A 20,930-nucleotide genomic window follows, 5' to 3' on the forward strand; every position below is an offset into this window, starting at 1 on the left:
CAGATGGAACAACCCCGACTCTCTCAGCCTGTCCTTGTGTGGAAGGTGCTCCAGCCCTCTGATCATCCTTGTAGCCCACCTCTGGACCCGTTCCAACAGCTCCATATCCTTCTTATGTTTAGGATTCCAGAACTGGACACAATACTCCAGATTAGGTCTCATAAGAGAGGAATAGAGGGGCAGAATTGCAAGTCCCCCCACCAGCCAAGGTCCAGTGTGGGAAACAAAGGACTTGAAGACCTCAGAGATGTGGCAGCACTTTGCTTCAGCTGAGTACCCAGAGCAGCAGTTGTACCAGCACTTATTACATGGCAAAGCCTTAATTTCTGTTACTAAACGAACCTTGGGGCTCTAACTGGTCCCAACCCCAGGTAAAGATGGCAGGGGTGCTAAATGGGACAGCCTAGGCTAATTAAGTGAAGAAACTAAGCTCCCTTCTGTAATTAATTTTATGAAAACGGGAGCAACCACTGCTGAAGGTAACTGGGTCTCCCAGCAGGTCCAGTAAAAAGCCAAGCATTTGCCATCCCTTGGCCCAGGAGCAAGGGGGCAGCAAGAAGAGTTATAATAAATGGAGTTAACTCCAGCTGGAGGCCAGTCACAAGTGGGGTTCCCCAGGGCTCAGTGCTGAGTCCAGTCCTGTTCAATGTCTTTATCAATGATCTGGATGAAGGCATTGAGTGCAAGTTTGCAGATGACACTAAGTTGAGAGGAAGCGTTGATCTGCTGGAGGGCAGGGAGTCTCTGCAAAGGGATCTGAACAGGCTGGACCGCTGGGCTGAGTCCAATGGCATGAGGTTTAACAAGGCCAAATGCCGGGTCCTGCACTTGGGGCACAACAACCCTGTGCAGTGCTACAGACTAGGAGAAGTCTGTCTAGAAAGCTGCCTGGAGGAGAGGGACCTGGGGGTGTTGGTTGACAACCGACTGAACATGAGCCAGCAGTGTGCCCAGGTGGCCAAGGTCAATGGTATTTTGGCTTGGACCAGCGTGACCAGCAGGTCCAGGGAGGTTATCCTCCCTCTGTACTCGGCACTGGTGAGACTGCTCCTCGAATCCTGTGTTCAGTTCTGGGCCCCTCACCACAAGAAGAATGTTGAGGCTCTGGAGAGAGTCCAGAGAAGAGCAACAAAGCTGGTGAAGGGGCTGGAGAACAGGCCTTATGAGGAACGGCTGAGAGAGCTGGGGTTGTTTAGCTTTGAGAAGAGGAGGCTGAGGGGAGACCTCATTGCTCTCTACAACTACCTGAAAGGAGGTTGTTGAGAGGAGGGTGCTGGCCTCTTCTCCCAAGTATCAAGCTCCACCAGGGGAGGTTCAGACTGGACATCAGGAAAAAAATTTTCACGGAAAGGGTCATTGGGCACTGGTAGAGGCTGCCCAGGGAGGTGGTTGAGTCACCACCCATTGAGGTGTTTAAGAGATGAGTAGAGGAGGTGCTCAGGGGCATGGATTAGTAACAGACAGGAAGGGTTGGACTTGATGATCCAAGAGGTCTTTTCCAACCAGGCAATTCTACAACTTTATGAAGACAGTGCCTTGAGTAAATACGTTCCCCGCCCCCCCGCCCTTTTATAGCCCCTCAGGCCCCGCCCTCACACAAGCCGCGCCCCTCAAACACAGGCCCTGCCCCCCTCTGTGACGTAGGCAAACACGCCCCTGGCCTCGCCCCATAACCACGCCCCCTCGCCCCGGGCTTCCTCGGCGCTCAGAGATGACGTCACGCCGCCCTGTCTCCTCCCCCTCCCGTTCGTCTCCGCCGTTGCAGTCGGCGTGTCTCCTCCCCTCCCCGCCCTCCCCCTTCCCCGCCGCCGTTACGTCACTCGGAGCGCGCTGCAGCCGCTCGCACGTGCCTCCCCGCGCCGCCATGAGCTGCCCCGTGACGTGCGCCGCCTGGGTGCGCTGCGGCGTCGCCAAGGAAACGCCGGATAAGGTGGGAGTGGAGAGGGGGCGGGATGGGGTTGCGGACACCCCCTCATCCCCCTCCTCCCGGGGGCCGCGGCTGCGGAACCCCCACCCCAACCCCCCGCCCTCCCCTCCACCCCTGTCTGTGTCGGTCCCGCAGGTGCAGCTCAGCGAGGAGGAGCTGAACCGTCTCATCGAGGAGGCCCAGGCGAGGAGGGGGTGAGACGGGACGGGACGGGCGGGTCGGCTGGGTTCTGCTGGAGAAGGGGTTGGAGCCCCCCGGGCCTCCCCGCTGACAGCGCTGGGGAGGGAATTTGCTTTAAAACGTGTCTTTGAGAATTGTCTTGGCTCGTCATTGCCTGGGAATTTTGCGCTCAGAAGGGCAGAAATACAACGTATTCAACAGGGATGAGTCTCTACGGAGCAAACTCCATTGAGACATCTGACATGCCCCCTCTCCTTTGCATCTTGGGGCCTACGAGGAGGCTGGAGCGGGACTGTTCACAGAGGCTCGTTGTGATAGGACTAGGGGCAATGGGTATAAGCTGGAAAGGGGCAGATTTAGACTAGACATAAGGAAGAATTTCTTCACCATGAGGGCGGTGAGGCACTGGCACAGGTTGCCCAGGGAAGCTGTGACTGCCCCATCCCTGGAGGTGTTCAAGGCCAGGTTGGATGGGGCCTTGGGCAGCCTCATCTAGTGGGAGGTGTCCCTGCCCATGGCAGGGGGATTGGAACTGGGTGATCTTTAAGCCCTTCCAACCCGAACTATTCTATGATTCTGCGATTCTATTTCTGTTAGGTTTTCAGCCAGTGTTTAACGTATGATTCCTTCTCCTGAATTCCTTGCATATTGTTGCCATGAAAGTTTTGAGTTTCCTAGATGTAGCATTGTTTGTTTGGCCTGTAAGAAGTAATCTGCAGTAAGTCCCAACCTAATGGATTTCATATTGTTTTTTCTTCTAACGCAAGCGTGGGAAGAAAATAAGGTTTTAAAAATTTTGAAGAAATGCAAGGGTCCTCACACATCAGAGGTGGGGAAAAAAAAGAAAGGAATATATTGGATACCTGCGGACATGCAGAAGTGAAGTTGAGAGTATTGTAGCAACAACAAAATGGGTAAGAGAATGGGATCTAGACACTGAATTTAACCCTGCTAAGTAAAATTTGTGCCACATTTTGTCATGAAAACTTTCCAGGAAGAACTTTCTCTGAAAGTCTGAGAAAACCAGTGCCTTGTATTTTGAGAAAAGATAGGAAAGAAGCAAGGGGATTTCCAGATCATTGGCATAAAGGCTTGAAACCCATGTGAACAGCCAGGATTGTGTGCTGAAATCATGTTAGCAGCCCCCTAAGCAGTTACCTGGAAGCACTGTAAATGTCACAGTTTCTCAGGGTTGTTGTGTCTTCAAACAGGGATGACGCTGATGATAGCGATGAAGGCCCGATGGCAAATGATACAAATGAACCCGTTCCTAGCAGAGGTGAATCTTCTCATAAAAATGAAGACCTGTCTGATGATGAACTGGGTGAATATGATTTGGAAAATTATGATGAAGAAGAATGCACAGGTAAGAAAAATTTAAAGGTCAGATATGCAAGTGAAAGTGAAGAACCTTTTCACTTCTTGTTTAAGGATACTAATTTCATAAGTACTGCTACACCATGCTATGTTTCAAATGCTGGAAATTCACATTTTTAATTATTTTCTTGTCCCAGTTTTCTAAGTTGTTTATTGTGTGAAATAGTTCAGCAACCCCCTCCCTGGCACTAGAACTGAGAGCAGGGCTGGAAAGACTGTCACTCCCCCTGCTGTAGTGCTGGAGCAGAGCAGCAGGGACCCTGAAGCACTAAGCCATTTTGCTTGCTGAGGTTCTTAAGTTTGGAATTTGGAAGTTCATTTAGCCTGCCCTTGATAATTTGTAATACAGGTAGTACAGGGATTGGTACAGGGGTTTCTAACTTCATCTGTCATTGACATGTATAAAAAATGTTCTGAAATTCCCATTTAGGTGACCTAGAGCTTGGAGACTCTTTGGCTACTCTGACAGTACATGGAAGTAATGAGCATGATCCTTACATCACTCTAAAAACCACTGTGAGTACTATAAAAATGTTAAACATCATAAACAGCATAAACTTAAAAACCAGTTAAATTTTCCTCACTGCCTTAGTGTCTGTAAGTGCTTGCAGTCTTTTTCGAAAGTTCTGACAGACTTTTGATCAGGTGGCACTCTTTTCTTTAGAAGTTCCTTTGTGCAGACCCCTCCATGTGTGCTTTTATATTTAAGTCAGATATTAAGGCGAACTGGCTCAGTATTTATTTAGGCCATGTGCTTCTGTATGTGGAGATGGTTTGTCACCTTTCTGGTGGGACCCAGAAAATGCTTGAAGAAATAACAAATCTCAGTATCCCAGGCCACTAATGAGCTTAATTAGAAAGGTTCTCAGATTGCAATACTCTTACATCTTCCACCAGTTTGTGGAAGAAACCAAGGTGACGTGGACTTAAGCTACATGTCAAATTACAGGTATGGCATGAAGAAATATGTCCCTGTTTATTAAGTGTATTTGGACAGCATACTGTGTAGTTGACTGTTTCTGCCTGTATTACTTTCCATGAAGTATCAGATGGGGAACATCTTTGCAGGAGCTGGCTTTGTAGGAGCTCTGCAGGGGGTTAAGAAGTCTCTGGTTGCAGTCTGACACAAGCTAACTGTGTCAGCAGTGCTGTGCTGTTATATACATTGTCTTTTTCTGGTGAACAGGGATGCAGCATGCATGATGTGAAGTAATCTTTCTACTCTACTTAATACTAGTATTGCCTTGGCTAGAACATTGGGTGCCTCTTCAGAAAGATATGGAGAATATCCTACAGTTTAGTTCAGGGAAGATTGAAACTTGTGAGCAGCTTAATTTCTGTGGAGAGATCAGTTACAAGGTGAGGTTGTATGAGAAGAGACAATGTAATCTAGGGAGTAACCAGAAGAGACTGTGATCACCTGGGGCAAGATGATGGAGTCAGTGAATTTTTGAGACCTCATCTAAGCATAAAGATTGTGAGATTTTTCTGGGTGCTGTCCTTTCAATAGTATTTTGGATTCTTCACAAAGCTAGTGAGATTGAGGGAAAAGATAAGCTGTAGACTCCTACCATGTCTAGTTTTTGTGACAGGGAATTTTGTCAAAGGTGTTCTCAGACAAGGAGTTGTTATGGTGACTTCACATATTGTAACAAAGTTCAAGGAGGAAGGCATATGTCTTTAAAAACATTTGCTTGCTGAATGCACTTCGGGGCACTATGTGTTTTCTCTGTGTTTCACCAACTGGTTGATGATTTTTCTCACTCCTGTGTACCAGCAGTGGGAAGAAATGCTTTAGAAGTGATTTTTATGGTCAAAGAGGTAGTCACACAATGAGCTGCGTTTATTCTGTGTCAGAAAAGCTAACTTTCTTCCAGGTAGATACAAAAAGTGAACACCTTTTCCTCAGGCCTTTCTTCCTATAATAAAGTCCTTTCCTCAAATTCTGAAACAAAGTACTGTTTAGTGCTTCAACATGCATTTTATGTTGTCTTTTGGTATTTACTACTAGTACTATTGAAGACTGTGTAACATTAAGTTGATTAATTCAAAGAATTGTTGTGCTTGATGGAGCTGAAATACTGAAAAGATGCTTGAAGTGAATAAAAGGAAATTAAAAGCTTGCAACAAGTCATCCAGAAAGTCATGTCTATGTTGTATATTTGAAGGATGGTACTCTGTTTGTGTAAGACTGTTGACTTTTATGTACAGTTCTTAGTTTTCTACTAACAAAAATTGTTTGAATGCCTTCCATACCGCAGTAACAATGAAAATTAGATAAAAGGTTACATCTGTTCTGGTACAGCTGAATGCCCAATATAGCTGTAGGCAGTACAATATTTTCCAGAAAGTAGACAATGGTTTAATACTCTTGAAATTGCTTCCTGGATGTGAGGAGCAGTTACAATATGCTTATTGTGTAAAAAGTTGTTACACTACATAAATGCCCAAAGGAAGAGAGCACAAGGGAAATAATCTCTGTATGTGGGTTCCTGATGGCGGTTCTCTTTTCAGCAACTAGCCGCATTATAATAGCCTCGAAAGGTGTTTTCATACTTGGTAATTAAACATCTTTCTTAATCCACCAAGGTACACATAAACAGTCCTTCAGTCTATATGATAACTACTTAGTCTCCCATGAATGAGTTTGGTTCCTGTCTTTCTTTGTTTGCCACCATAAGATGGTTTTAATTGAGTGGGCAGTGAGGTTGCTGAGTTTTGAGTATTTTCAGTTATGATTAAAAGTTACTACTGATTCAGCCTTCTGAACCTGTGTGGGTTTGTGCTTTTATGTGCTTTGCATGACATCTGTTGTCCTCTCATTTTTGCTGTTCAGGAACAATATGAACAGGAGGACTTTATGATTAAGCCCACTGACAATCTCGTCCTTTGTGGCAGAGTTGATAAGGACTACTGTAGTTTGGAGGTCCATGGTAAGTAGCATAGGATTTGTTCCTTACTGTTGCTTTACCAAAACTCTTCCTGCATCTCAATTACAGCCTGCTAAAGGTAACTTCATCTGACTTCTTCAACTTCCTCTGATTTGAAAACTTGGTCTTTTATTTCCTGTTTGGTTTCTTCTGGAATAATTGTAAAATGAATATCTAAACCTTCCTTAACAAATCCTGATGTACAAAGTGGTGGTTATGCTTCAAAAGCATCCCTTTTGAAGTTATGTGAAGAAAGTAGCATATTATGCTAGGAATAGAGTATCTAAGCTTTGCTGAACTGTCACTTCTTTATCTAAACAACACGCGAGAATGTTTTGTGTGATTCTGTGCTGCATAACGTTGGTACTTGGAGGCTCTGGCTTCTACACTAAAACTCTGAACACTGCGAATTTACGTTCTAGACCTCCTTGACAATTTAGTGTTTTCCACATCTAACTTTTGTGGAAGTGAACTGTTTATAGTTGCTTGTTTTTCTTCTTCACCGATGTCTTCTATATCTGTGATTCTTTTTCAGTTTATAACCATGAAGAGGACTCATTTTATGTACATCATGATATTATCTTGCCTGCTTACCCTCTAAGTCTTGAGTGGTTGAATTTTGATCCTAATCCTGATGAATCACCAGGTAAATTACAAAGGATACTGTAAATGTTCAGTTAAATAATTTTTACTTGGAAAATGTATAAATGTAATTTTGTCACTAAATAATTTCCTCTAGTGTTGCAAATAGAAACAAACCCACAATATTAATATGGAAAAACTGAATATCAGGTTTTTTGTTTGGTGATACAGTCATCTTAGTGGTACTGCCATAACAAGTGATTTGATAAAAACATTGGTTTTATTACAAATAATTAAGTCAATTAGCAGACCAGAACAAGCTCTTCTCTAGTCTGCTTTATTTTCCATTTGCAAATGAACACAGTGGCCAATGCAGTTGTTGAATGGTAAAACACAGCGAAGTTTATATATATGTATTTAGTAAACTTTTTCTTGTGTTTTATAGATTATTTCTTTCCGTAGCACAAGGAGTGTGTTTTTGTTGTTTTTTTTCCCTTAAAAAAACCCCGCAAATATCTGGAACTTTATACAGCTTCTTTAATCAGTTATTTGTAGTGAAGGGGAAATATCTTAGAGAGCAAGTAAATTTCTTTCTGGCAACATCTGCTGTCAGTTGATATTTTTAAATTGCCTCTTGTCAGTTATAATCATCAAAGATGTTCAAATAGAAGGTTCTGGCACATAAGTTTTACTTAAAGAAATAAGCAACAGCTGGATTGCCAAATGTGCTGTTTTGTAACTCTGAATATATGTGGTTGCATTTGGGTTTCTGCTTGTAGGAAATTATGTTGCAGTGGGTAACATGACCCCAGTTATTGACATTTGGGACCTTGATGTAGTAGAATCCTTAGAACCAGTCTTTTCCCTTGGAGGCAAGAAAGACAAAAAGAAGAAAAATAAAGGAAAGCGAGTAAGTATTGCAAAATGGTTTATCTGGTTGGATGGAGGAAACTTAGGACAATGTCATTATTAACTTTTCCTACAATGGGAAAATAATAGATAATCTGGTTTAAGTCCTTCTGTCATGTTGAAAGATGGTGTTTAGACAGGTTACAGAATGGTTTTGTGTGATAGGTTAAAATTTGTACTTTCCTGTGACTCAAGCTGAAAAGGCATTGAGCAATAAAGGACAAAGCTCACACGATAAAATGCATTTACTTAGGATTCACCTTTGCTAGCTTTATCTAGCTAAAATTTAAGCATATTTTAAGCTAGTCTATGTGAACTGTCTGAAGTGAATGCATAGAATCATAGAATCACCAGGTTGGAAGAGACCCACCAGATTATCGAGTCCAACCATTCCTATCAAACACTAAACCATGCCCCTTAGCAGTTCATCCACCCGTGCCTTAAACACCTCCAGGGAAGGTGACTCAACCACCTCCCTGGGCAGCCTGTGCCAGTGCCCAATGACCTTTTCTGTGAAGAATTTTTTCCTAATGTTCAGCCTAAATCTCCCCTGGCAGAGCTTGAGGCCATTCCCTCTTGTCCTGTCCCCTGTCACTTGGGAGAAGAGGCCAGCACCCTCCTCTCTACAACCTCCTTTCAGGTAGTTGTAGAGAGCAATGAGGTCTCCCCTCAGCCTCCTCTTCTCAAGGCTAAACAACCCCAGCTCTCTCAGCTGTTCCTCATAAGGCCTGTTCTCCAGCCCCTTCACAGCTTTGTCGCTCTTCTCTGGACTCGCTCCAGAGCCTCAACATCCTTCTTGTGGTGAGGGGCCCAGAACTGAACACAGTATTCGAGGAGCGGTCTCACCAGTGCCGAGTACAGAGGGAGGATAACCTCCCTGGACCTGCTGGTCACACCGTTTCTGATACAAGCCAAGATGCCATTGGCCTTCTTGGCCACCTGGGCACACTGCTGGCTCATGTTCAGTCGCTGTCAACCAACACCCCCAGGTCCCTCTCCTCCAGGCAGCTTTCTAGACAGACTTCTCCTAGTCTGTAGCTCTGCACAGGGTTGTTGTGCCCCAAGTGCAGGACCCAGCACTTGGCCTTGTTAAACCTCATGCCATTGGACTCTGCCCAGTGGTCCAGCCTGCTCAGATCCCTTTGCAGAGCCTCCCTACCCTCCAGAGAATGGCTGACTGTCTTTTAGTGGACTGTAGAGAAAACTGTAACTACCAAAGAGGAAGACAGAGGTTTAGACTGGATGATAAGTTACGTCAGATGAATCTGACTCTGTGTGCCTGAACGCGTTGTTATGATTTGTTCAAATTCTTTGGTATGTTAAAAAAAAAAAAAAAGTGTGGAAGATAACATAACTTAAATCTTCTAGATTTTGTTTATAGTAGGTGCTTTGTGAAGGGGTTTTACTTTCTGAGCTCTCAGACCTTCTGCTTTCAAAAACAATAGAAAAAATATCCTTGGAAGTGGAATTTGTTCTTTGAAACTTGCTTCCAAATGTCACTGAGTTATCAGAATTGCTGTTGAAGGTACCATTCATAAAGGTTACCTTAATTTAAGATGCTATTTGTTCTCTGTATGGATAATTAAAGCTTGGAGTTCAGAGCAGGAGAGGAGTGGGGTGGCTTGTAGGTGGTATCCAATTACTATCCCAGTAAACTTTAAAGCTTAACCATTTTAAATTAGAATTTGTAGGAGCTGGCAGATACAAGGACCTAAAGCTCAGTTAATTGGGAAGAAAGAGAGGGATCTGTCAGGAGATTTTAGAAAGAAGCTGAAGAAACTGCAGTGTGGCTGGAGACAGTGAAATTCTACTAGCCTGAAGGGAGTAACTAGTTCTGTAAGCCCACCAGCTGTGAATCTGAGATCTGGGGTAGGAGACAAGGTACAGGTACTGCAGAGGCTGTGCTATTAAAATCCTTGTTGCAGCAAGTGGAAATCATTTAAAACATGACGTTGTTTGTGAAGGCATTAAGGAGGTTGTGCTAATGTGTTGCAATGCTCAATTTCTGTTAAAGATGTTATTTTCAAAAGTATGTTGTATCTTCATATACAGAGTTTATCTTCAGAAGGGACATTGAAAGGACACGCGGATGCTGTGCTTGATCTTTCATGGAATAAACAAAGCAGGTAAAAGAATACTGGAATAACAATGAGTGATTACAAATTTGTATGCTTAATTAGGTGTACTTTTTTTCACACACATCCAAAGTCATATCTAATATAACATTGAACTTGAAAGCAGTGCTGAAAGGAATCAGTTTTCAAAAAGACACACACCTTTTTTTTTCCTTAAACTAGAGGTCTTATTTTATTTAAAAATAAAAAACCCTGTGTATTGCTGCAGATCACTTCTTACTTGCAAGTTTTCCAGGTGAGGGCAAAGCCATATGGTAAATTGGCTGCCTTTAAGTCAGATGCACAAACTGGAGAAGCACAAGGGCTACCATTGTCTGTGCCAGTCTGCCAATGACCTAAAACACCATTTCAACAGAGAGGAGTAGACTTCCAGAAGAAAGTCTTTGCTGTGGTAGTTATTTTCTGGCTTTTGCCACAGAGCTGTGAACAGAAAAGAGAGTGTAGAAGCCCTAGTGACAGTTACAGAAACACCTCTGACCTTTGGATTGTCCTCGGCAGAGGGAATTCCCTGTTGGCTGGGTGAACTGGTAATGAAGTGCTGCTATCGTAGCAGCACAGAGCTGGTCCATCTTGCGGGAGAGGTCAAGGACAGTGTGCTGACTGAAATAAAGATGTTGCTGGGTTTTATTGCTTAGGTGGTTTTTAACAGCTTACCTGTCAGAGGATCCTCAGCACGGGCATTGAAATTGTTCCAGTCAGATACTGATTGTGGTTTTGTATGTGTTTTTTTTTCCTGCTGTCATAAATGCCTCTAAAGCTGCACAATCAACCCCACATACGCCTGATGAGCTGGTGTAAGCCTTCACTTATAATGCTTGGTTATCTAGATACTGAAGAAGGAAACACCCACATAGACATGCAGTAAATGTATACAAATTGCACTCTTAATTTACAATGCATTGTCTGTTCTTAAATTGTACCTGTGCACAGGCTGGTAGTGATCATTCCACCAGTCTTACAAAAGAGTAGTTTTCCTGTACCTAGAAATCGTTGTCTGGTGATAATATAAAGCTGCGTCACAAAAATTAGAGCTACAATAGTTAAGTGTCTGAAATGTGTAATTCTGTAATGTGCCAAGTTAGGAATTCATTGTTACTGGTTATTCTTTCGCTATCAAGTGATAGGACAAGAGGAGATGGCTTCAAGTTGTTCCAGGGGAGGTTTAAACTAGATACTGGGAGATACAACTTCACTGAAAGGGTTATCAAGCACTGAAGCTGGCTGCCCAGGGAAGTGGTTGAGTCAACATCCCTGGGGGTGTTTAGAACGTGTCTAGAGATGGTGCTTAGGGACATGGTTTAGGGGGATGGACTTGGCACTGTTAGGTTTATGGTTGCACTAGATGACCTTAAGGGTCTTTTCCTACCTAAATGATTCTTTGGGAAGCTTATGGGTAAAACAAGTAGCTGCTTGGAGCGGCTTATATTTAAATGCCTATATTTTAGTTTGTTTTAAGGAAGACATGCCGTGACAGCATTCTATAAATAACTTTCTGACTGTAGGTCATTGTTGTTACTGTAAAATGTTCTCATAGCCTTCACTATGTGTTTTCCTAACTTTCCCTTGTAACATTGTTTGGAAGAACATTGCAGGAGAATGTTGGCTCTTTAAGTCAGAAACACTGGCTTGGTATTAAAAAAAAAAAAAGGAAAAATTTGTAGAGTGAACAGTTTTAATCAGAAACAGCATGTTGAAGAAGTAGATCTGTTTTTAAGAGCAATAGTAGGAATTGTACTGTGTATTGGACAGACCTTTGAGAATGTTCTATTTTTTCTGATTAAACTCCTAAATTGTGTTTATTGCTCCTAAAACATTTGGTGAAATTTAAGTTGAAATATGGGGTCTGTAAATTAAAATGTTAGTTCAGAAGTTATATAAACAATCTGATATCTGAGAGCAGAACAGGTTTGTCTGCTCTTAACTTTATTCGCATATGGATACAGCCAGGTTGCATAAATAATGTTTAAAAATGCTGTCTTAATGTCAAAAGAACGGAAGTGCTTAAAAGCCTTTCTGGCTCTATTTTATTCAATAAGTCTTCCAGTAAATTATATTTTAAGTTGTTAGGGGTGGGAAATACAAGCAAAACTGTCAATGTTATTATTAATATAAGTGTTGACATGGTGTGCTATGGTATGATATGGCCTGTTTGTGGTCTTTACTTGTACCTTCGGGGAGTTATCCCCCAGGCTTGAGATATACGGTCTATAGACCACAGTGTGCTTGATCTCAGAGTCAGGCTCTGTATGTATTTTGGATTTTTGACTATTATTTGTATCTTTATAAAGATTTTTAAAATTTATTTTTTGGATGCATTATCAGGAATGTTTTAGCAAGTGCGTCTGCTGACAATGCTGTGATTTTGTGGGATATGGCTGTGGGTAAGCCAGCAGCCAGCCTGATGCAACATACAGACAAGGTATGTAATAATCGCTATGTTTCCTCCACTGGAAAATACAGAGGAAAAAATAACTACAGGTTTTCATTAGCTGCTTGTTAAGTGAACCCATAGAACAATGGTTCTGTGATTTTTCTAATAACTATGCAGAATCGTTTAAATATCTGAATTAGTTGCTTTTGTGAACAACACTTTTTGCTTTTTAACGTGTTATTTAACTTGTGCTTTAGAAAGTTTGCGGAGATTTACAGCAGCCTTTATAATGCCCTTTGTGAGAAAGCCCTTTTGGCTGGGAATCTAATAGTACTGGTATAAGCTACAAAAAATGGATCTCAGAGCATAGGTCAAACTGTAACCCTCTCTTAAGGCAACGGTGAGTGTCGGTTACAGTTTTTTCTAGGTAAGAAAGGTTTTAAATAAATGGTACTAAAATACCATAGTGATGGGTACTTCAGAAATGAATTAGAAATGAATCTCATAGTAATTAAAATGTGAAGGTTAGTTATTAATAGCTATAACCTTTTTTTGGTGTTAATAAAGTCACTGCCCTTGGCAAACTCCTGATGTTCATTTTTGCTAACATCTGCGTTTTTCCTCAGACTGGAAGTAACTATTCTTTTACTTCCAGCTTATTTTTTTTAATATCTAGAGCAGAAAGGAGTCATGTGGTTCTGTTCAGTTAAATTATATTGGCGAATATCTTGTTTCCATTGGATGGGGGTGTTTGAAATAAAAATCATGTGCATCTCTTGCACTGTTTTATGAGAAATCTGAGTATCAACAAACTTAATCAGAGGGTTTGGGGATGGAAATGTGCTGGTTTTGAGGAGGAGGGGGTTGTGCTCTGCTTGTTCAAAGAAAGTTCCTCTGTGTGTTACCATCTCAGTGTTTATTTTTTTAAAATAAAATCTTCTCTTATCTAGGTCCAGACGTTGCAATTTCATCCATTTGAAACTCAGACCCTTGTTTCTGGATCTTATGATAAGTATGTCAGGGTAATTTTTTTCAAATGTTACGTGTAGAGAGGGTTAGTATTGAATTAAGTCAGTTAAGTTACCTCAAAGACTTCATTTTTCATTTGCTTATAACTGTGCCAAATTTGAGTAATGATATTATTTCTTTTCCAGTAAGATAGCCAGATCAGCCTGAGCCCAAAATGTGGCTTTCCTTAGCTCTTTCTAAGGACTAGACAAATTCTTCAACCATCTGGACTGATGTTTTATGTGCCAGGTGTCTGTTCCAAACTGAATTTATTTCTTAATTTGGCTTTGTGGCGTTTTCTGCATTGAGAACGTGTTGCTGCTCGTTCCTGTGAAAATTTGCCCAGGTTTTTCCAAACTGTAAGGCCAGGGTGGGGGCATGAGGGACTTCACAATCCCCGTCCACTCCCTGCAGCCTCTCTTGATAGGCACACTGCAGCTGGACTTTAATGGGCTATCTCCTGTGATTGCGGCTTGGAGATGCTGTGAAGTAGTTTGTATCTGCGTGGCTGGACTAGTTCTGTAACTGCTAGTTTTTATAAGCCCTGCCAGCCAAAAAACTTCCCCTCTGTTCTCCCATCTCCTAGGGATAGCATCTTAACTTTGTTCTATAATCATGGTTTTCTTATATATGTGTATGTATATATATATATTATTGTGCTTTTAAGACTTGTCAGTCTTTAGCCAAGGCTTTATGTTCTCTGGCTTCGATTATGCTCTTGCTACATCTGCTTACTTAGAAGTATTGAAGAAAAACCTTTTATTATTGTTAGGAACCTGCTTCTGTCCATTTTCCTCCTCCTTGACTTCTTTCGGCAAAAAGAAGAATGAAGTCCAAACCGTGAGAGCAGCTTCTCGATCCCTTTTAGCCAGCCCTTTGATATCATTGGCACCCAGAAACCATTCTACTGTCTATAAACTAGTGGACTGCCTTGTGGATTTTTCCCTTAAAGCTTCCCAGAACCATAGGCTGTTCAATGAAATTTGGCAGATACCTTTGTGACCTGAACATCAGACTGTTAAAAATGGCATACGTACTAGAACTGTTGTTGTAAAATGCCTGGCAGCTGTAGATGCCAGTGGTAAAACAAACTTCATAAAATATCCTGCCATGATTTGGGTTGGGTTTTTTTATTAATTTCTTGTTCCCTTTTCCTATAGATCAGCTGTGCTGTACGATTGCAGAAACCCACAAGGTAACCATCGAATATGGCGGTTTAGCGGTCAGGTTGAAAGAGTAACCTGGAATCATTTTTCACCTTGTAATTTCTTAGTGAGTATGACATGCTCTTCTGTTCTTGGTCTCTTGCCATTTCATTTAACCTGTATTTTTGTGTTCAAAATGTATCGGAATCTCATAATGGGCCTGATAGTTGAACTGTTGGCTTTGCTTATTTAAAAAACACTGCGTGTGGGAAGAGGTTTTGGGTGCTTTTTTCCAACAAGTGTATGGAGACCAGCTACTTATTTGGTGTCTACATTGTGACAGTAGAAAAGCGATTGATGCTGATGAGTTTTCAGTTCAATGGTGGCTTCTTTGCTGTGTTGTCATAGCGTTCAGTGACTGGGATATATTTTCCTTTGTATAGTTGCTCTTGTGTTTAATGTAATGAGGCAATTGCAACTGAGAAGAAGCTAATTAGAAGGAAGCTCCTGAATATTAATTCAGTGTTTCAAATCAGCACCAGAGGGCACTGTCTTCCTATCTGCTTTAGAGTAAAACTACTTTGGTTTTGTTGAGATTTTTATAATAAAACTCTTAAACGGAATTTAAAAACAAGGGTTTTTTTTTTAATATCTCAGTGGCTGTCTAGTTCTCTGTGGCTTTGTGTAACCAGCTAACAAAAGCAGTTGCTCTGTTCTGTTGGGTTTATGATGTAGGTCTCTCAGTATGATCATATTTAGCTTTGCACAGGGCTATTGTGAAGCCTTAGTTGAGAGACTAAAGCCTATTCATTAGGTATTTCATTACCTAATATGAAAACAGAGCCTAGTAGTGCAACCATCTTCAAAATACAATTTAAGGAATTTGTATGTGATTAAGACTTTTACAGAAGCCCTGGCAGCGTAGTTTAGATACATAGAATAGCTCGGGCACCAGCTGGACGGTGTCTGGCTTTGGGGATGCAGAATGGTGTTTGTTGAGTAATATGCCCTGCCAAGAAGTAGTGCAAGTCTGTCTCAAATCACTAGGATTTAATAGAGGCTGTGTGCTATTTCATTGGAGCTTTTGTCCAAATGAATGACTGTGGCTGTTTGTTTTTAAAATGTGGTTTCCTTAGGCAAGCACAGAAGATGGCTTTGTGTACTGTCTGGATGCTCGTGCTGATAAGCCACTGTTTACCCTGAAAGCTCATGATGAGGAGGTGTCAGGTAAGTCGTGCACGTGTTGTGTTTGTCCGCAGTGGCAAGGCACATCTGGAAGATGTCTTTAACCAGGATGACTGAGGTGGTAGTGATTCCTTGCTTAACAATCAAGAGTCATGCATACTAATCATGGGTACCTGGCACATGAAACAGATCTTGGCTGAGAAGCCATTGTCAGTGAACTATTTTAACAACTGCAAACTTTTCTCGGTGTATATCATGAATAAGCATGTCAAAAATGGAGAGGGGCAGATTTAGACTAGACACAAGGAAGAAATTCTTCACCATGAGGGTGGTGAGACACTGGCACAGGTTGCCCAGGGAAGCTGTGGATACTCTATCCCTGGAGGTGTTCAAGGCCAGTTTGGATGGGGCCTTGGGTAGCCTGGTCTGGTGGGGGGTGTCCCTGACCATGGTGGGGGGTTCTAATTAGATAATCTTTAAGGTCCCTTCCAACTCAAACCATTGTATGATTCTATAAAAGCAGATCTGTTCACTTGGGAGACACTCCCTGTGGTTTTTGGGTGAGGAAGAACAGAAAATTATGCAATCTGTTCAGGAATATGAACTATAATGTTGATCTCTTCTAGCTGTAATTATTTTATTCTTGCATTCGCTCTGGAAATGATTTAGGTATGGCACATGGGAAGGTTTTTCACATTGCCTCCTTTGGGCTACTTTATTTGCTTCTAAGTAGCAACGGGAAGCACCTGATTAAGTGTCTAAAATGACATCATATAAATATGCCCCATAATCTTGTATAGCAAAAGAGGTGATCTTTGGTGAATGAATGAAGACGATCACCTGGGGAAGTCAGAGTTTTTGAAGCAAGAAGCAGAACAATAGCTTCTTTGCGATGTTGCTGTTGTTGAATTGAGAGACAGAATAGGCTTACCTGAAGTCAGTTTTCTCTTACTACGGGGAGCAGTCGCAGCATGGAACTTCCATTAACTTTTTGCTCCCCTATGCTGGAGTTAATTTCAGCGTAAGGAGAATATTAAGTTTGTTCTCATGATTTTGCTTCAACAATTTTGCTTATCTCTCTGAAATTGTGGTTACCTGGTGCTTTCACACTGCTGCATTCTTAATGTTCTAGGTCTACAACTTAGCAGTCAGATCAAAGGTTGCCTTGTAACATCATCTGCTGACAAATTTGTGAAAATTTGGGATATCCTGGGAGACAAACCAAGTTTAATCCATTCCAGGAACATGAAAATGGTAGAGTAATATTAATTTCTTAATTCCAAGAAGTTTTATATATAAATTATGCCTGCTTATTCTGTTTTGTCTAACTTGAATCTTGTTTTACATAACATCTCTTAGGGAAAAAAATATAACCACATCTGTGTATTTTGGGTAAATCATACTCGTTACATCCCTGGAGGTGTTCAAGGGCAGGTTGGATGGGGCCTTGGGCAGCCTGATCTTGTGGGAGGTGTCCCTGCCCAGGGCAGGGGGTTGGAACTAGACGATTTTTAATGTCCCTTCCAACCCAGACTACTCTGTGATTACAGTGCAGTATTTAGTTCAACATGCGATTGGCAGATTGCTTCAAAGGCTCAGACCCGTATCCCTGATGCAATATTCCAATTAGAACTGTAGGTACTGCAGCTCGTATTTATCTGCTAGGTACAGAGAAGACAAAGATGTGATTTGTTGTTTGTAATTAGCAGCTCTTGACTTTATCTTTGTGTCTTTACAAAAGAAGTTCCAGGAAACTTAGAGAGCTTAAATTTGTTAAAACTTGCTTGGTGGAAGTATTTTCAGATGACTAATTCATTTTAGGATGTTTTAAAAAAGAATCCTCTTTCTTCCCACCCTTGCAGGGGGTTCTCTTCTGCACGGCTTGCTGCCCCGACCTCCCATTTGTTTTTGCATTTGGAGGAGAGCGACAAGGGCTGCGTGTTTGGGATATAAGCAAGATTTCTGCAGGTAACATTCTCATTTCTCTGAATCTTGTGGCTCTCTCCTTGCCTCCAGGGTGTATTTGTATATTCAGTAATTTATTGTGTCTCTGAGAGAAAGTGTAGGTTAATATTTATAAATACCCCAAGACTTGTGTACACTTTTTCAGCTTCAGAAATCTGGGTTTTTTTCTAACTTGGAGAACTGTGTTTGCCACATGATTTATTTTCTTGTAGCCAAAGTCTAATATCTGATTTCTTTTAATACCTATGTTTTTGCATTTTCTTGTAGGAATACTTGTAGGAATGAAAGCGAGGACTGGTTTTGAATAGTTGTCATAGCTATGTGTAACTAAATAGCATGATTTTTTTTGCTTTTAAGAGCATAGTGGGTACCAGAGAGACTAAAACTAGAAATAAATAATTTAAACCTAATGTTTGGCTCTACAAAACTCATCCATTTCACAGTACTTAGGTATAAAGATTATGCACAGGGAAACCTCTAGAGATGTTCTGGGGGAGAAATGACAGGACTTGTAATTGAAGTAGCGTATGCAGGAGATCGTTGTGGCATGTGGGCTTCATCTCCCTGCTCAGGGTAAAGGGGAAGGCTTTACAACTGTACCAGGTGAGGATTTCCAGTCTGTGATGTTCACTGTGCCGTGTCTGCTCTAGTGCTTTTTGTCTCAGCACAGCAGCAGCGTGTCATCAACCCCTTCTCTGTGTTGCAGTGAATGAAGTTTTTGGAAACAGAGAGAGACTTGTTCTGGCTCATGCCGATGCTGCGGCTTGCAGCTCCACAGCTGGCAGTAGCAGCAACGATTCGGAGACAGCAATGGAGTCATGATGGATCAAACATCACAAAATTGAATTGATTAATGGGACTACCACTAATGTGCATTCTTCAAATGCCCTGTTTGGTGAGAGTTCATACAAGTTACTCAAATGTCTTGCGATCTGCAAGCTTCTTCATCTCAGACAAAGAAACATTGTGATGCAGTTAAGCTCTAATTCAGCGGTCCTAAATGCCTGTCTCTATTACCAGCTTTGAAAGATTTGATCAGTTCCTTTTGCCGGAGATTATGATCCGTGAAACAGGGGCTACTGTATGTAAAATCTGTACAATGAAATGGACACTAGAAAAGCCTTCTGCTGCTCCCAGTAGTTTGTTGAATACTACAGAGAGGGTAAATATTTTCTGAGGGCTCAAGGAACAATACTTAAGACGGCAGTTGTGTAATAAATAATGAAATGACAAGTGTAAATAGATAATTTATCCTTAGTTTGAGGCTGGATTTACAGATTTCTTAGTACAGATTTTAAAAGTTCTTCTATGTAATTTTTAAGTCTTAAGAGTATTTCTTGGGCAATAAATTGGGGTTTTCAAGTAGAATCTTAAAATGTATTTTTAATGCCTCTGAGTGCTGTATCAAACCAGAAATATCTCAGCTGTTTCCCATCAAGATCAAGGGTTTCTCTTCCCTGGTTCCACAGCACCTGGAGCTTATTCATGTTGCCTGTGTATTGGGTTTTCCTTCAAGCTCCAAATGTAATTATCTGTGAAGAGGATTTGAACTGAAATACGGAGCTACAACACAGAAGAGGATGAGGCTGTCAGGACACAAAGCGAGGATCTCATGGTCACTGTCACTGGCGAAAACTGTCTATTTTACATATTCATGTTCTTTAACTCCTCCCAGGCATTTCTGCCTGAAACCTTTAAGGCGCAAAGGAACATACTGAGCATCAGAGTAATCCCCGATTTAAAACACTTTGTTTATAGCTTTAGGAAAGTAGTCAAGGAACATGACTCAAACAATTCCCTCACATTTAAAAGGAACAGGCCAGAAGTTAAATGATACTCATGCAATCCTGTGAAATGCTTTCCCCTCTTCTTACTGGGAGGTGTCAAAGTGCTGCCACAGCAAAGATGCAGGTAGTTAACAAGGTCTCAGTCCTGCTTCCCACCCTAGCTCACTGTACCTCCTTCTGGTGAAGTAAAGCAGGTAAACGGTATCAGTACAAACTGCACAGGACTGTAGGTTTCTTTCCTGTGCCTTGAAGTAAGTAGCTGCTTCCAAATCCAATTTGGCATCTGTTTCTAGTCTGGTGATGGGCGTTTACAATGGCACTGCAGGAACCAAGAACAGTTTGGATGTGTTGGGATTCCTGCTTAAATCCTTTCTCTGCCAAACTACAGAATCACTAAGTTGGAAAAGACCCACTGGATCGAGTCCAACCATTCCTATCAATCACTAAACCATGTCCATTAGCACCTCGTCCACCTGTGCCTTAAACACCTCCAGGGAAGGTGAATCAACCACATCCCTAGGCAGCCTGTTCCAGTGCCCAATGACCTTTTCTGTGAAAAACTTTTTCCTAATGTCCAGCCTGAACCTCCCCTGGCGGGTCTTGAGGCCATTCCCTCTTGTCCTGTCCCCTGTCACTTGGGAGAAGAGGCCAGCACCCTCCTACCTTTCAGGTAGTTATAGAGAGCAATGAGGTCTCCCCTCAGCCTCCTCTTCTCCAGGATAAACAACCCCAGCTCTCTCAGCCATAGTAGTAGTAGTAGTAGTCCACTACAGTGAACACTGTGTGTATGGAACAAATAAGCAACTGCTTTTGTCAAGCTTAGGAAGGTGAAAGGACCAGAATCACCTCTTGTTGACTGAAAAGCTGCAAGGTTTTTCAAAACTTTCATATAAAATAAACATGTTAAGCTCTTTTAGAGTATTTTCTGTTATCTCTGTCTCTGGTATCAATTGGCAATGTAGCATTAGAAGTTGGTTTTTTTGTTTAAGGAAGAAATTGTGTTACTGCAAGCAACACATCTCTCCCTTGACAGAACAAAATCCCTCAACCTGTTTTTCTGGAGTTTTTTATTCACCTCCTGGGCATGCAAGTGTTGTGCCTTTTCAGATCTGAAGAACGCAAGGTGCCCTCTAGGAAATACAGCGTACAGGGAGAGGTACAGCTGAACTTAGGACATGAACTTTATCATCTTTCACCAGGCAACCTCCAACTACCTTGTCAGAGCAGAGAGCTCACCTCGGTGTTCTTTCACAGTGCAGCCAGAGGAGTGACACAGCAAATCTGCAAGGTTTAAAGACCGGTTCTTAGCTCTGCTTGTTCACACCTTGTCCTAGGAGAGCTTTGGAGAGGCAGGTGATGAAAAAGCATTCTGTTTCTCAGCGTCATTATCAGAAATAGGAACTTTTTTCTTTTTCAGAATGTAATTATT

General features: G+C 41.8%; 1 protein-coding gene across 1 annotated transcript; it reads left to right on the plus strand.

Annotated features, from left to right (window-relative positions):
- Window positions 1-1,798: 1,798 nt before the first annotated feature.
- On the plus strand, window positions 1,799-20,827 carry PWP1 (PWP1 homolog, endonuclein). Its single transcript, XM_069859931.1, has 15 exons — window positions 1,799-1,930; window positions 2,063-2,121; window positions 3,319-3,473; window positions 3,915-4,000; window positions 6,321-6,417; window positions 6,950-7,060; window positions 7,776-7,906; window positions 9,958-10,031; window positions 12,363-12,459; window positions 13,362-13,423; window positions 14,580-14,691; window positions 15,701-15,791; window positions 16,882-17,003; window positions 17,612-17,717; window positions 18,421-20,827. The coding sequence occupies exons 1-15, from the start codon at window positions 1,865-1,867 to the stop codon at window positions 18,534-18,536; spliced, it is 1,485 nt and encodes a 494-aa protein (XP_069716032.1). The 5' UTR covers window positions 1,799-1,864; the 3' UTR covers window positions 18,537-20,827.
- The last annotated feature ends 103 nt before the right edge of the window (window positions 20,828-20,930 follow it).

The sequence above is a fragment of the Phaenicophaeus curvirostris genome, chromosome 1 (genome assembly GCF_032191515.1).
Source record: "Phaenicophaeus curvirostris isolate KB17595 chromosome 1, BPBGC_Pcur_1.0, whole genome shotgun sequence".
Classification (NCBI taxonomy): domain Eukaryota; kingdom Metazoa; phylum Chordata; class Aves; order Cuculiformes; family Cuculidae; genus Phaenicophaeus; species Phaenicophaeus curvirostris.